The sequence below is a fragment of the Meriones unguiculatus genome, chromosome 9, assembly GCF_030254825.1.
Source record: "Meriones unguiculatus strain TT.TT164.6M chromosome 9, Bangor_MerUng_6.1, whole genome shotgun sequence".
Classification (NCBI taxonomy): Eukaryota; Metazoa; Chordata; class Mammalia; order Rodentia; family Muridae; genus Meriones; species Meriones unguiculatus.
The window spans coordinates 39326475-39343411 of NC_083357.1; the positions used below are offsets into that span (position 1 = coordinate 39326475).

The window sequence follows — 16937 nt, forward strand, 5'->3', positions numbered from 1 at the left end:
AGATTTTGATCTTAGCCATTCTGACTGGTATGAGATGGAATCTTGGAGTCATTTGGATTTGCATTTTCCTGATGACTAAGGAAGTTGAGCATTTCTCGGACATTTGAGAATTGTTTATTGTGAACGCTCTGTTCAGTTCTGGGCCCCCTTTTTCAAGTGGGTTATTTTGTTTATTGGTGTTTGATTTCTTGAGTTCATTATATATTTTGGCTATTAGCTTTTGTCAGATAGAGGGTTGAAGATCTTTTCCAAATCTGTAGACTGTTGTTTCATTCTATTGACTGCACCCTTTGCCGTACAGAAGCTTTTCAGTTTTAAGAGGTCCTGTTTATTAACTGTTGATCTTAGAGCCTGAGCTTTTGGTTTTCAGGAAGCTGTCTCCTGTGTCAGTGAGTTCAAAGCTCTTCCCCACTTTCTCTTCTAATAGATTTAGTGTATCCAATGTTATATTGAGGTCTTTGATCCACTTCGATTTGAGTTTTGTGCAGTAAGATAAATATGGATCTATTTATATTTCTCTCTCTCTCTCTTTTGCTTTGCTTGCTAACTGTCTTTTCTTTTTTTAAATTTTTTTTAAACTTCAAATAATTTTATATATTCACTTGTATTCCAGCTGTAGCCCTCTCTCTCTTTCTCTCCCACTCCTCCCCTCCCTCCCTCATCTCCTTCCTGCCCCCTTCCGAGTCCACTGAGAGGGGGTGTCCTCCTCTCCTTCCATCTGGCCCTACCTTATCAAGTATCTTCAGGATGGTTGCAATGTCCTTCTCTGTGGCCTAGCAAGGCTGCTCCTCTCTCAGGGGGGAGGGGAAGCTCATGAGTTCATGTCAGAAACAATTCCTGTCCCCCTTACCAGGGAATCCACTTGGATACTGAGCTACCATGGACTATGTCTGAGCAGGGGTTGTAGATTATATCCATGCATGGTCCTTGGTTGGAGAAACAGTCTCATAGAAGACCCCTGTGCTCAGATATATTTGGACTTTGTGGGGCTCCCTGTCCCCTCTAGGATATACTAATTCCTTCTTTCTTCATATGATTCCCTGCACTCTGCCAAAGGCTTGGTTATGTGTCTCAGCATCTGCTTTGCTACACTGCTCGGTAGAGTCTTTCAGGTGCCTTCTGTGGTAGGCTACTGTCCTGTTATTTGTTTTCTCCTATTTCTAATGTCCATCCCCTTTGTCTTTCTAGATGAGGGTTGATCATCTTACCCCTGGACCCCTTTCTTGTTTATCTTCTTTAGGTATATATATTTTAATATGTTTATCCTATCTTATAGGTCTATATAAGTGAGTATATAACTATGCCTTTCTGCTTTTGGGATACCTCACTCAGGACTATATATTTTTCTATATGTAGACAGCACCATTTGTTGAAGATGTTGTCCTTTTGGCTCCTTTGTCACAAATCAATTTGTCATAGGTGTGTGGGTTTATTTCTGGGTCATTAATTCAATTCCATTCATCCACCAGTCTGTTTCTATGCCAGTACCATGCAGTTTTTATTACTATTTCTGTGTAGTATAGCTTGAAATCAGGGATGGAGATACCTCCAGTTCTTTTATTGTATAGGTTTGTTTAAACTATTCTGGGTTTTTTGTTTTTCCATGTGAAGTTTAGAATTTTCTTTCAAGGTCTGTAACAAACTGTGTTGGTATTGTGCTGGGAATTACATTGAACCTGTAGATTGCGTTTGGTAAGATGGCCATTTTTACTATGGTAATCCTACTAATCCATAAGCAAGGGACAGCTTTCCGTCTTCTGGTATTTTCAAAATCAGGAACAATATAAGGCTGCCCACTTTCTCTGTATCTCTTCAATATAGTACTTGAAGTTCTATCTAGAGCTATTAGAAAACTAAAGGAGATCACGGGGATACAAATTCGGAAAGAAGAAGTCAAAGTATCACTATTTGCAGATGTTATGATAGTATACAAAGTGACCCCAAATATTCCACCAGAGAACTACAGCTGATAAACATCTTCAGCAAAGTGGCTGGATACAAGATTAATTAAAAAAAATTATTAGCCCCCTGTACACAAATGACAAAGGGTCTGAGAAAAAAATTAGGGAAACTACCCTTCACTACATATAGCCACAAATAATATAAAGTATCTTGGTATAATTCTAAGCAAGCAAGTGAAAAACCTGTATGACAAGAACTTCAGGTCTCTGAAGAAAGAAAATGAAATAAAGAGTTATTATAAGATTTTTCTAGCTTCCTAAGGTGGCCAGTTGGCTCTTGTTGGGACCAGTGATAATGTGATTTGTCAACTCGACACAACCTAGAGTCATCTGAGAAGACTCTCAGTGAGGAATTGTCAACATTGGCTTGGGCTTTGGGTGTGTCTGTGGGAAATTATAGTTAATGGATGTAGAAAATCCCAGGCCATTGTGAATAACACCATTCCTTAGATAGGGGTCCTAAATTGTGTAAGAGTCCAGAAATGAGGACCTGGAGAGATGACTCTGTGGTTAAGAGTACTTGCTGCTCTTACTGTTGTATTATTCCTCAGGTCTGTTCTTGTTCCTGTCTGTCTGTCTGTCTGTCTCTCTGTGTGTGTATGTGTGTGTGTGTATCTCCCTTTCTTCCTCCTTTCTTCCTTCCTTCCTCCCTGGTTGATATTCTTCCTTCTCTCCAGATAGTTTAATGAGGTGTCATATTCTTCCTTCCAGAACCTGAGCTTTTCAATTTTTCTTATTAACAGCACAACTTGTTTTAAAGAATGTACGTTAAAGGTTTTATCACATTAGAGCACTGAGAAGAACCTCTTCGGCTGTTTTTCTGTTTCTGCACTAATAGTGTTGATTTTGACCAGTTGGTATCAAGGGTCTAAGTTCCTTAAATATTATATTTTTTGAACAATGAGAGCTTCTTAAATACATAAAGATCGTATTTGTAAATAATATCCAATTCATTGCTTGAGTGTATGTAGTCTTTGCTCATTTTTTTCAAATCTGTAATTCTTCTTGAGAGGAGGACATCGGTCTCCCCAAGAGGGCCCATGCCTAGGGACTTAATTTTACCCTCTGTTACTAACATAGAGCTTCAGTCAGAAAGTAAAGTTATATCATTGAGTCATACTTAGTTGTTATGGGCTGTGGATAACTGCTGAAAGGCATGGTCCTAGCTGTTCATTGCTAGGGATGGCTTTCTTCCAAGAATGATGTGGTCTTATTTATTCAATTTCTTGGAGAGCTGTCATGCCATGCCCTGGTCTGGTGTTAGCCATTCATTGTTAGGAGTACACAGTCTTGAATTTAACAGCATTCCTTGCTTAAATTATAAGGAAAACCTGACTTGCAAATAAACTGACAAATCTCTCTTTTTTCCTAGGCAAAAACTTTTCATTCCAAATGGAAGTTACTCTGTTATTCTGAATACTTATTTTTGTCAGAAAGCTATTGCTAATGAAACAGTTCATGAAATAGTATACAGTCAGGACACATCTCTTCCAAGAAGATATATAACTTTGGCGCAGATGTTTAGAATTAAGGACATACCAAACAGTTCTTCCAGCAGTCAGGTAAATTTTTAATTGATTTGTGAGTTTTACACTTTAATAATACTGTTATCTGTATTTTAAAAGACTTATGAATAAGTGAGTATATTCATCTTCTGTCCCCAGCTATATATTTTAAAGCCTGTTGTTATCATCATTGTACCTAGAGGTTTGAAAATTGATGTAGCATGGTCTCATTACAGTTTTTCATCCTTCTATTATGTAGTTTTAATCTTTAGTTCAATTTATTAAAACATGAGAGTACTTTCAGTTCCATGGGGTTATAATTAGCACATCAGGACTCAGAAAGTATTTTCTCTATTTTCACTTTGAAACTAAGAGTTTTAAGCCTTTATTTGCTAAGTTCTTTGTTTTCCTTAGAAACAGAAATATTATGTCTATAAGCCTTGAGCTAGAACATTATAGTTATATTGAAGTTATGTGATAGAGTTTGATTTAGTGGAATATGGTGTGGGTTCTGAGCTATTTCAAAATGAACTTAGAATTTCACTGTAATTCACTGATAGTGGCCAGGGTATGTGGGCAGGACTCTCAGCTATGGGAATTTGTTTCTGGTACACTGTTTCTGGTACTTTCACTTTCCTTTGAACTATATAATAAACATATTCCTTTGACTATCCAAAGAAATATCTGGAAGTGATAATTTGAAGAGGACACCAAAGCTGACCTATAACACGTACACACTTGCCATGTAGTATGTCCAAGCACACACATGGGGATGGGAGTGTTATTAAATTAAAAAATAAATTTGTAAAAGTACACTTTTAATCAGTTTATGTTATGTAAAACTGTTAACATATGTTTTGTTAGAGAACAGTAACCATGTAGCATACTAGTGAGTAATATAGATTTTGAGGGGGCTTTAGAGAGGGCTCAGCATTAAGACTGTTCTTGCTGCTATTCCAGAGAACCCAAGTTCAGTTTCCAGCACCTGTATAAGTGGCTGATAACTGATTGTAATTCCAGCTGCAAGGGATCTGATGCCCTCTTCTGTCCTCCATATGTGCCTGCAAACATGTATGCATACAAAGTACAACTGACACTAAAGAAAAATAAAATAGGATTTTGGAACCATGTGCATTGTTTCACATCCTGCCCTAGCACCTTTATGATAGGTCACATTAGGCAATTTCTCTGTGCCTCAATTTTATCTCTGAGAATAATTAGGATCATTGTGAGGATAAGTATTATTATGGAAATTAACAGTCTTAAAGTATTTCAGATGTATCATTGACTTATGATCATTGATATTATTCTGTAGTTGTTGGGAGAATATGTGAGTATGCAAAGTGTATAAATTAGCAGATTATATTCAACACCTAATAAAATGACTCATTTTAATTAAACTGTATTCATTATTTCTGGACAAACCAAAAAGGGAAACTATCCCCAAGAGGTAATTAATAGTGGGGCTGTCTCCTTGGTGCTGTTGGAAGGGGAATGTCTTCTGTGTTGCCCTTACCCATTTCCGCTCTTCAGCAGGCTAGATACCAGTGCTGCATTGTTTGTCTGTCTCTTTGGTGCACTAATGTCACTATTTTTGAACAGCATGACACTATTAGCCAGACTAAAACTGTTCCTTTTGCATGTCTTGGACAGATGATATGTGGTAGCCTGGCTGCCACTAGCACAAGCTTGACCCACGGGCATGACAAGACAGAGCAACATCTTGTGGTTGGTGCTCCCCTGAGGGAGTCTCTTCTGGACATTGTGGAAAGCCAAAGAGCTGGCCTGTGGTCTGAAATTGGGGTCCGAGTAGTAGTGCAGAGGGCCTACTCCCTTCTCAGTAGAGATGGTGCCAGGAACCAGCAAGGGCACAGAGTGGGGCATGCAGATTCACCTGGAGCATGGTGAGTAGCAAACGTAGGCACGGGAAAGGGTATGCATAACAGGCAGTTCCCAAGAAAGGAAGCCTGCTTAAGAATTTCTAGGTGGTGTTCACTGCATACAAAGGCTGTTTTGCATATCTTTTTCTTATATCAAATTTGGAGCATGTATGTATCAGTCAGAATTCTCTAGAGGAATGGAGTTGACTGAATGAATATGGGATTTATTAGAGTGGCTTACAGGCTGTGGTCCAGCTAATCAAGCAATGGCTGTCTACCAACATAAAGTCCAAATATCCAGTAGTTGTGGGTGTGGATGGCTCATCTGCTCTTCAGTATATGCTGGAACCCTGAAGAAGTAGACTGTAATGCCTCTGATCTTGCCAGCAAGAGTGAGGCCAAGCCGGCAAATAGCAAAAGTTTCTTCCTTCTGTATTATTTATGTAAGCTGCTAGCAGAAGGTATAGCCCAGATTAAATATATATCTTCCTACTTTAAAAGATCCAGATTAAAGTTTGGTCTTTGAATTTCAAATTATTTAATTAAGAAAAATTTCTCACAGGTGTACCCAGCTGCTTGGGTTTTAGTTAAAATAACCATCACAATGTGGTATATTATATATATAGCAAAGGGTGTGTATATATATATAGCAAAGGGTCTCATTTATATGAGAATTCTTACTGAAAATGTTCTTGGACTAATGAATAGATTAAAAAATATATATATGGTGTGTCTACCAAGGTCTGGTCAGGACCTACCCTGAAATTGTTGCATTTACTTTTGATTTCTCATATTATAGAAAGTAATACAAATTTAAGAAACATTTGTAGGGCTACGGAAAAGCAAGGACATGTGGTTAATATACCTAAAATAGCCATTACAGTATCAATTCTTAAAAACCAGAGTGGCAGTTTGACAGTCTGTGACTTTATGAGACTATTTTTTGAAATAATATATGTGATGCTAATAGAATGTTCTGTGATGATATGTGTATTATGTGTCTTAATTATCCAATTCATTACTGTGTACTAGAATTGTGGCTGGTGTAACTAAGAAACTAAATTTACATTTTTATTACATTAGTCATTTATGTTGTGACTATATGTCTATTTGTAAGCATGTGCATGCTACTGCATGTGTATGCAAGTCAGAAGACAATTTATGGGCATCAGTTCTCCCTATCATCACGTTAGTCCTGGGGATTGAACTCAGACTTGACAATAACTTCACCTACTAAGCCATCTCACTAACTCAGTAACTATTTTAAGTAGTCTCCTGTGGCTAAGGGCTACTGTGGTAGGTGGCTCCATCAGCAAAGGCCCAACCATAATCTAAAATACTTTGTGCTCAGAAAAGCCACAGAAGGAATGTCTTCAGATTTAGGCACTTTCTAGTTTATCTGTTTGCTTTGTTTTTGTTTTTTCCAGTGGCTATAGAAATCTCATTGACTGAGCATTTCTCATAATATTTGAATGCTATTTTTCTGGTGCTTTGGAATAGCCCTCAAAGCAATAGAATATAAATTGAAAGTAAATATGCTGTTCATCAACTAGTCTGAGTTGGACACACGTCCTATTTTGATGGAGCCTCTGACTCCAGTGAGACACACAGGAACAGCTTCTGTGTTGATTGACATTGACCTTCAGGTGAATGGTCTTCTAAGTTTAGAAATCCACCCGGGGCCTAGAGTAAAATTATCAAACACAGTTCTAGATTGGATATAGATTTTGTTTTGTATTTTAATTTTGCTTTAAAGAAAGGCATACTACTGAGGTGGTAATGAGGAACATCCTGCTAAAGCCTCTCCTGACAGTGCTGAGCATACTCCTATTATACAGGGTGGCTGAATCACCATGATAATGAGTACCTTGGAGTAATCAGTGGACATCTTTTTTTTTTAATTGTTTATTTTCAATTTTTTCCTTTTTATTTATTATATTTATTTACTTTTTATCCCAGCTGTAGCCCTCTCCCTTGTCCCCTCCAAGTCCCACCCTTACTCCTTCTTCTCCCATTCCCCACCCCAAGTCCACTAATAGGGCAGCTCTTCCTCCCCTTCCATCTGACCGTAGCTTATCAGGTCTCATCAGGAGTGTCTGCATTGTCTTCCTCTGTGGGCTGGTAAGACTGCCCCCTCCTCAGGGGGAGAGGATCAAAGAGCCAGCCATCAGTGGAGGTCTTGAAAGACATCCTCTGTGTCCTTCACTGGCACCTGTTGTACATATCAAATGAAGAGAAGAAAATGCAAAGCCAAAGTCTGATAAGCCGAAGCTTATCTTTGACATTATTGCACTTTAGAACATTGCCATAATATGAGCAATAATATATTTGTGGAGGTTTGGAGGAAGACCATGTACAAACCTTTAAAATTCAGAAACAAGTAACATTCAGTTACTCAGTTGTGGTGAATATGGTACCTGTGTACATTCTTGGTAGTACATATGCAGCTGTTGACACTTAGACTAAATAACATCATTTCCTTAGCATGGATGAGGTTCTTACTTGCTGATGGCTACACAAGAGAACAAAATGAAAAATGTAATGGAATATAAAGTCTCGAAGTGACAGCGTGGAACAGCCTGTATCCTGATTAATGCAAGAGAATAGCCTCCCTAGCCCTATGATCCTTGTTTGGATTGTGTAGGAAAATGAAATTTTGAGTATTTGGCCTTGGATTTAAGCAAAGGGCCACTGGTCCCATGGGTACCTAAAGTTCTAGTCATCAACATTTTCTAGATTTGTTTGTTGTGATCATAAACAGTGTGGTTTATGGATCACTAATATAGAAAGAGAATTGTACTTTACTAATTGCTGTTGTATTAAGTCTTGTGCATATGTTGTATATGGGTGTGCATTTTCATCTGCATATAATTATATATTAATATATTTGCCTTAGAGATAAATTTAACCATGTGATTTATTATAGTAGTAATAGCGTGTATATATGAGAGGGAAAAAGAGAGAAAGAGGGAGAACAGGATCCCATGTAGCCCAGACTATTCTTGAACTTACTTTGTAGCCCAGAATGACCTTGAATTCCACATTTTTCTGTCTCTACCTCTCAAGTGCTGGGATTACAGGCAAGTACCAAAACAACATGGTTTCTAATATAACGTTTTTATCTCTCTCTGTCTACACACACACACACACACACACACACACACACACACACACACACACATATGTATCTTACCTCTCTCTCATACACACACGCACACACACACACACACATATGAGCCAGTAAAAGTAAATACGGCAATAGATATTTCATTGAGTGGTTAAGATCATTTGTTGGTCTTTAAGAGGACCAGTGTTCCATTCCTGGTACCCATATGTTGGATAACAACCATTTGTAATTCTAGCTTCAGAAGGTATGATGCCCCCTCTGCACTGAAGCACATGGTTCACAGATACCATGCAGGGAAAACACCATACATGAAATATATAAATGTATATAAACATAAAATTTATAAATATATAAATATAAAATGAAAATAAAGTACAATCTAAAATCCTTCCACACAAATGTTTATATGGCAGCATTATTCATAGTAGTCGAACTAGAAACCATCTATCAGCCCCCAACGTAAGAGTTTTCCTGTAGACCATTTTATTTTTCTTTGGTACATCCTACAATAGATCTGCTGAGCGATATGATATTGTATTTACATTTAAAAATATTGTGTACTTTTTCATTCTAACTATACAATTTTAAATTTCTACCAACAGTACACAACAGTTTGAAATTTTCACCTGCTGTGGGGGTACTCACCTATAATCCAAGCACTAGTTACATGAAGGCCAGGGGATCTGAAGGCAGCCTGAGAATTTATCTCCAGAGGAAAAGTGGAGAGCGTAGTGGTGGAGAGATGGCTCAGTGGTTAAGATCACTGTCTGCTCTTTCAGTGGATCTCGGTTCAATTTCCAGCATGTACATGGTAGCTTACAACTGTTTGTAACTCCAGTTTCAGAGCTACTAACACTAACACATCCAAATAAAAAGGAATACAGAATAAAATATAATTTTACATATTTCTACATATGCACTAAAACATTCTTCTCCCTCTTCCTTTCCTTCTTCTCTCTTTTTTTCTTTTTAAAAATAAGAACTGTTCTAATATTTATAAAGTGATGTTTTATTGTAGCTTTGATGAGATTTTCCAAAAGATGTTGATCATCTTTATATGTGTTTGTTGCCTGGTTTTATATCTTTCTTTGATGATGTTTACTTGACTTTTTTTACTTATTTTTAAATTATATTGTTTTCTTTTTTATTAAATTTTTACTTTTTATATTAATTGCAGTTTATTCACTTTGAATCCCATCTGTAGACCGCTCCCTCATTCTCCCCCAATTGCACCATCCCTTCCTCGTTTCCTCCCATGCCCCTCTCCAAGTCCACTGAGAGGGGAGGTCTTCCTCCCCTTCCATCTGACCGTAGCTTATCAGGTATTATCAGGACTGGCTGCATTGTCCTCCTCTGTGACCTGGCAGGGCTGCTCCCCCATAAGGGGGAGATGATCAAAGAGCCAGCCACTGACTTCATTTCAGAGAGTGTCCCTGTTCCCCTTATTAGGGAGACAGTTTGGAGACTGAGCTTCCATGGGCTGTATCTGCAGGAGTTCTAGGTTATCGCCATGAATGGTCCTTGGTTGGGGTATCAGTCTCAGAAAAGACCCCTGTGCCCAGATTGTTTGGTTCTGTTGCTCTCCTTGTGGAGCTTCTGTCCCCTCCTGGTCTTACTATCTCCTCTTTGTTCATTAGATTCCCTGCACTCTGCCCAAAGTTTGGCTGTAAGTCTCAGCATCTGCTTTGATACCCTACAGGGTAGAGTCTTTCAGAAGCCCTCTGTGGTAGGCTTCTGTCCTGTTTCATGTTTTCTCCTTCTTCCAGTACCCTTCCCATTTGTCTTTCTGAGGATTGATCATCTTAACCCAGGACCTCCTTCTTGATTAGCTTCTTTAGGTATACAGATTTTAGTATGATTATCCTATATTATAGGTCTAATATCCACGTATAAGTAAGTATATACCATGTGTGTCTTTTGGCTTCTGGGATACTTAACTCAGGGTGATCTTCTCTAGTTCCTGCCATTTGCCTACAAAATTCATGATTTCCTTGTTTTTAATTGCTGCATAGTATTCCATTGTGTAAATGAACCACAATGTCTGTATCCATTCTTCTGTTGAGGGACATCTAGGTTGTTTCCAGGTTATGGCTATTACAAATAAATCTGGATTACTTGATTTGTTGCTTTAAACTTCTTGAGTTCTTTATATTTTCTGGATATCAGATATAAGGTTGGTGAAGATTTTCCCAGTCTGTAGGCTATTGTTTTGTTCTGAGGACAGTGTCCTTCGCTTTACAAAAGCTTTTCAGTTTCATGAGGTCCCATTTATTGATAGTTGATCTTTGAGCCTATGCTGTTGGTGTTCTATTCAGGAAGTTTTTTTCTGTGCCAATGAGCTCAACACTCTCCCCACTTTTTCTTCTAACAGGTTTAATATGTTTGATTTTTTGTTGAGGTCTTTGATCCACTTGGACTTTAGTTTTGTGCAGGGTGATAAGTATGAATCTGTTTACATTTTCCTACATGTAGACATCCAGTTAGACCAGCACCATTTGTTGAAGATGCTATCTTTTTTCCATTGTATGGTTTTGTAATCTTTGTCAAAGATCAGGTGTCCATAAGTGTGTGGTTTTATGTCTGGGTCTACGATTTGATTCCATTGATCCACCATTCTGTTTCTATGCCATTACCATGCAGTTTTTATTACTGTTGCTCTATAACAGTTTAAGATCAGAGATGGAGATCCCTCCGGAAGATATTTTATTATAGAGGTTTGTTTCAGTGCTTCTGGGTTTCTTGTTATTCCATATAAACTTGAGAGTTTTTCTTCAGTGTCTGTAAAGAATTGTGTTGGTAATTTGATAGGAATTGCATTGAATCTGTAGATTGCTTTTGGTAAGATGGCCGTTTTTACTATGTTAATCCTGCCAAGCCATGATCATGGGAGATCTTTCCATCTTCTGATATCTTCTTTGAATTCTTTCTTCAGAGACTTGAAGTTTTTTTCATGCAAGTCTTTGACTTGCTTGGTTAAAGTTACAACAAGGTACTTTATGTCCTTTGTGGCTATTTTGAAGAGAGTTATTTCCTTAATTTCTTTTTCATACTTCTTGTCTTTGGTATACTATCATATCATTTGCAAATAGTGATACTTTGACTTCTTCCTCTCCAACCTGAATCTGCTTTAATTGTCTTACTGCTGTAGCCAGGATTTCAAGAACTATGTTGAAGAGATATGGAGAGAGTGGGCAGCCTTGCCTTGTCCCTGCTTTCTGTGGGATTGATTTAAGTTTCTCTGTTTGGTTTGATGTTGGCTGTAGGCTTGCTGTATATTGCCTTTACTATGTTTAGGTAAGTGCTTTGTTTTCCTAATCTCTCTAGAACTTTAAACATAAATGAATGTTGGATTTTGCCAAATGCTTTTTCAGCATCTAAGGAGATTATCATGTGTTTTTTTTTTCTTTCATTTTGTTTATATGTTGGATCATATTGATGGATTTCCCTGTATTGAACCGTCCTTTCATAGCTGGCAAAACGCCTACTTGGTCATAGTGGATGATATCTTTGCTGTGTTCTTGAATTCGGTTAGTGAGTATTTTGTTGAGTATTTTTGTATCAATGTTCATAAGGGAGATTGGCCTGAAATTCTCTTTCTTTGTTTGGTCTTTGTGAGGTTTAGGTACCAAGGTGACTGTGGCTTCATAGAATGAGTTTGGTAGTGTTCCTTCTGTTTGTATTTTGTGGAAGAGTTTGAAGAGTATTGCTGTTAGCTCTACTTTGAAGGTTTGGTAGAATTCTATACTGGAACCACCTGACCCTTGGCCTTTTTTGAATGTGAGGCTTTTGATGACAGCTTCTATTTCCTTAGCGGATATAGGACTATTTAATTGATTTACCTGGTCTTGATTCAGCTTTGGTAAGTGGAATTGATACGGAAAATTGTCCATTTCATTTAGATTTAGAATTTTATGGCATATAGGCTTTTGAAGTAAGACCTAATGATTGTTTGGATTTTCTCAGTGTCTGTTGTTATATCGCCCTTTTCATATCTGGTTTTGTTGGTTTGGATAGTGTCTCTCTTCCTTTTAGTTTGTTTGGCTAAGGGTTTGTTGATTTTCTCGAAGAACCAGCTTTTGGTTTCATTGATTCTTTTAATTGTTTTATTTCTTTGTAATTTATTGGTTTCCGACCTGAGTTTGATTGTTTCCAGCCATCTAATCCTCTTGGGTGTGTCTGCTCTTTTTTTTTTTTTTTTCTTCTAGGGCTTTCAGGGGAGCCATTTAGTTACTTGTATGAGATGTTTTGAAAATCTTCTTGAAGGCACTTAGTTCTGTGAAATCTTAGCACGGCTTTCATTGTGTCCCATAAGTTTGGGTATGTTGTGCTTTAATTTTTCATTGAATTTTAGGAAGTCTTTAATTTTTTTTCTTTATTTCTTCCCTGACCCAGCTGTCATTGAGTAGGGAATTGTTCAGTTTCCATGTGCATGTAGGCTTTTTGCCATTTCTGTTGCTGTTGAGGTCCAGCTTAAGTCCATGGTGGTCAGATAGGATACAAGGGATTATTTCAATCTTTGTATCTGTTGAGGCTTGCTTTGTGACCAACTATATGGTTTATTTTGGAGAAGGCTCCATGTGGTGCTGAGAGAAGGTAAATTCTTTTGTGTTTGGGTGAAAGGTTCTGTCGATGTCTGTTAGGTCCATTTGATTCATGACCTCTGTTTGAGTCATTGTTTCTTTCTTTAATTTCTGTTTTGTTGACCTGTCCTTTGTTGAGAGTGGGATGTTGAAGTCTCCCACTATTAATGTGTGGGGATTTATGTGTTAATTAATGTTTTTAATGTTTCTTTTACAAATGTGGATGCTCTTGTATTTGGGGCATAGATCTTCATAATTGAGATGTCTTCTTGGTGGAAGTTTCCTTTGATGAGTATAAAGTGTCCTTCCCCATCTCTTTTGATTAATTTTAGTTGTAAATCTATTTTATTAGATATTAGAATGGCCACTCGGCTTGCTTCCTGGGTCCATTTGCTTAAAAAACCGTCTTCCAGCCCTTTACTCTCAGGTAATGTCTATCTTTGTAATTTAGGTGTGTTTCTTGTATGCAACAGATTGTTGGCCCTTGTTTATACATCCATTCTGTTAGTCTGTGTCTTTTTATTGGAGAGTTGAGTCCATTGATGTTGAGAGAGATTAATAACCAGTGGCTGTTAGATCTTTTGATTTTGAGTCTGGTTGTGATAGTTTGTTTGTGTGCTTGGCTACTTTTAATTTTGCTGTAGTGAGGTTATTATTTCCTGTATTTACTTAACTGTAGTTAGTTTTCCTGGGTTGTATTTTTCCTTCTCATATCTTCTGTAATGCTGGATTTGTGGGTAGGTATTGTTTAAATTTGTTTTTGTTGATGAATATTTTGTTTTCTCCATCTATGATGACTGAGAGTTTTGCTGGATATAGTAGACTGGGCTGACATCTGTGTTCTCCCAGAGTCCCCATGATATCCGTCCAGGCCCTTCTAGCTTTCATACTCTCTGTTGATAAGTCAGGTGTGATTTTGATGGGTTTGCCATTATATGTTCCTTAGCCTTTTTTCCCTTGCAGCTTTTAGTATTTTTTGTTTGTTCTGTGTACTTACTGTTTTGATTATTATGTGGTGGGAGGATTTTCTTTTCTGGTCTAATTTATTAGGTGTTTTGTAGGCCTCTTGTATTATTATAGGCCTCCCCTTTAAGTTGGGGAAATTTTCTTCAATGATTTTGTTGAAACTATTTTCTGGGCCTTGGAGACATGAATTTTCTTTTTTCTGTGTTCCTATTATTCTTAGGTTTTGTCTTTCATGTTGTCCTGTATTTCTTGGATGGTTGTTTTAGGAGTTTTTTAGATTTAACATTTTCTTTGACGGATACATCGATTTCTTCCATTGTATTTTCCACAGCTGATAGTCTTTCTTGCATCTCTTGCAGTCTGTTGGTTTTGCTTACCTCTGTAGTTCCTGCTTTCTTCCCTAAGTTCTTTCCTTTCCATTATTTTCTCCATTTGTGTTTTCTTTAATTTTTCCAATTCTATCTTTAGATTTTAACTGTTTTGTTGATTCCCTTTACCTGTCTGACTGTATTTCTGTTTTTCCTTCAAATCATTTACCTGTTTGCACATTCCTCTGTTTCTTTTATTTCTTTCAGTGAGTTAATTATTTCCTCTCTGAAGGCCACAAACTGTTTGGCTGTATCTTTGCATTTCTTTATGGATAGGCTGAGTTTATCTTCCTCCATTTCTTTACGGATGGCCATAATCTGTTTGACCTTATCTTCCTCTAGTTCTTTACACATTTTATTTGTTTCCTCCATTAGTCCTTCATAAGCATAGATGTAAGGTCATCTTCATAAATTTCACTCATGAGAGGGTGTCCAGGGTTGCTTGCCCCTGGATAACTGGGTTCTGGAGATGCCATACTTCTTTAGCTTTTGTTGGTTGTGCTTTTAAGCTGGCTTCTATCCATTTGGCTATCTCACATGTTGGCTGTTAGTTTCTGATACCTTCTGGAATCCTGGAGTGGGGAGAATCCCCTTTTAGGATGATGGTTGTTCTTGAAGGAGGCTTTCTCTGCTTTTTGGGTATGGTCACCGAATGGCCAGTGCTTCTCAGGAATTGTCATAGCTCACCTCAGGGGTATGGACCTGTGTGCTAACTTTGGTCAGGGGTAGTTGGGGCACTCTCCTCTCAACAGAAGTAGTCCTGGAGACAGCTGCCCTGCTGCTGAGTTCCTTGCTCTGAATTTAGTAGGCTGCTGCTTCTGCTCTGACACTGTGTTTGCTGGGTGTAGCCCTCTTGAAGAACTAGGGAGCCCCACTTTGGTCAGTTTAGCTAGGGAGCCAGGTTGAGCCTTGGTGCAGTGTCTGGGGCTGAACCCGTGGATCCCAGGCTTCTGTAGGTCTGAGGTTGGAGCTTTGTTCCCCAGTACCCAAGTGGTGCTCAGTGGGAGGTGATCGCAGCAGTCCTGCATGCAGCAGGAAGCTAGAGTCTGGAGCCTGCAGGAGTCCAGAAACTTTTCCAGGTGTGTCCTGAAGTAGGACCTGATGTTTACCCCACCATTGGGTTTCCTCCCGACAGAGAGTCCCAGTCTGTGGTGTTTTGGGTTCCACAGTTCAGTCTGGTATGGTGAGTAGAGCACGCAGGCACGTTGCTCAGCACCGTCAGCTGGGTGCCTGTAAGAACCCAGGAACTTTTCCCAAGAACTTTTCGGGCGGGGAATTTGGCTGAGTGCCCTGAGGTTGGACCTGCTGTTTCCCTCACTATTAGATTTCTTCCTGACAGAGAAACACAGTCCCTGGTGTCCTAAGGCCCACAGTTCTGTCTGGGACGGTGAGTAGGGCACATAGGCAGGTCTCTGGGCTGGCAGCTGAGTGCACACCGGACCCTGGGTCCTTTTCCAGGAATTGTCTGGGTGACCTGAGATTGGTTCTGATTGCTCCCTTCATCGTAGGGTTTTCTTTCTACTAGAACTCCCAGTCTGGTGTTGTGGTGTCCATAGTTCAGTCTGGGATGGTGATCAGATCACACAGGTGTTTGCCCTGGGCTGGGGACCGAGCACCTGCCAGGACCCAGAAACTTTTCTGGGGTTTAGCTGGGTAACCTGAGAATGGACCTGATTGCTTCCCACACCATGGGGTTTCCTTTCACCTGGGAAACATAATCACTGGTGATTTAGGGCCCAGAGTTGGTTGTCCTGTAGTCTCTGGTGTCCTCTCAGTGCAGCCATCTTGGGTCCCCTCTCAGTATCAGTGTTTTTAAAGAACCTCCACCTTCCCTCTTCTTCTCTTTGACAATACATAACTTAAAAATTGTTGCTAGGAAGACAGGCCTTCAGAGAGGGGTATAAAACAATTTGACTTAAAGTTAGAAACTTACCACTTCCACTGGGAAATTCACCCCACAACCTCCTGGTTGTGAGGGTCAGAGAGATTGTGTTAGGGTTTTATTGCTGTGAAGAGACACCAATGACCAAGGCATCTCTTATTTATTTATTTATTTATTTATTTTTTATTTTATTTTTATCAGTTACATTTTATTAACTCTGTATCCCAGCCATGTCCCGATCCTTCATTCCCTCCCAGTCCCTCCCTCCCTCCCTCATCTCCACCGTGCCCCCTTCCAAGTCCACTGATGGGGGGGACCTCCTCCCCATTCATCTGATCCTGTTTTATCAGGTATCTTCAGGACTGGCTGCAAAGCCCTCCTCTGTGGCCTAACAGGACTGCTCCTCCCTTTGGGGTTGGGGAGGCCAAAGAGCCAGTCATTGAGTTCCTGTTAGAAATAGTCCTTGTTCCCCTCACTTTGGGAAACCAATTGGTTACTGAGCTACCACAGGCTACATCTGAGTGGAGGTTCTAGGTTATATCCATACATGGTCCTTGGTTGAATGTAAGTCTCAGAAAAGACCCTGTGCCCAGATATATTTGGTCCTTGTGGAGCTCCTATCCTTTCCCCATCAGACTAACTCCCCTTCTTTCTTAGATTCCCTGTAC

The 16937-nt window shown here is 39.0% G+C and overlaps 1 protein-coding gene across 11 annotated transcripts in view; it reads left to right on the top strand.

Annotated features, from left to right (window-relative positions):
• The window catches only part of Spidr (scaffold protein involved in DNA repair), a 261442-nt gene that overhangs the window by 174657 nt on the left and 69848 nt on the right, over positions 1-16937 (top strand). For 10 of the 11 annotated variants that reach the window (XM_060391053.1, XM_060391055.1, XM_060391056.1 and 7 more), the window contains 2 exons: positions 3334-3523; positions 5120-5370. The exons of the other annotated variant lie outside the window; for it this stretch is intronic. In XM_060391053.1, the coding sequence (XP_060247036.1) occupies positions 3334-3523; positions 5120-5370 (441 nt within the window). The remainder of the gene's footprint in view (positions 1-3333; positions 3524-5119; positions 5371-16937) is intronic. 11 annotated transcript variants of the gene reach the window in all.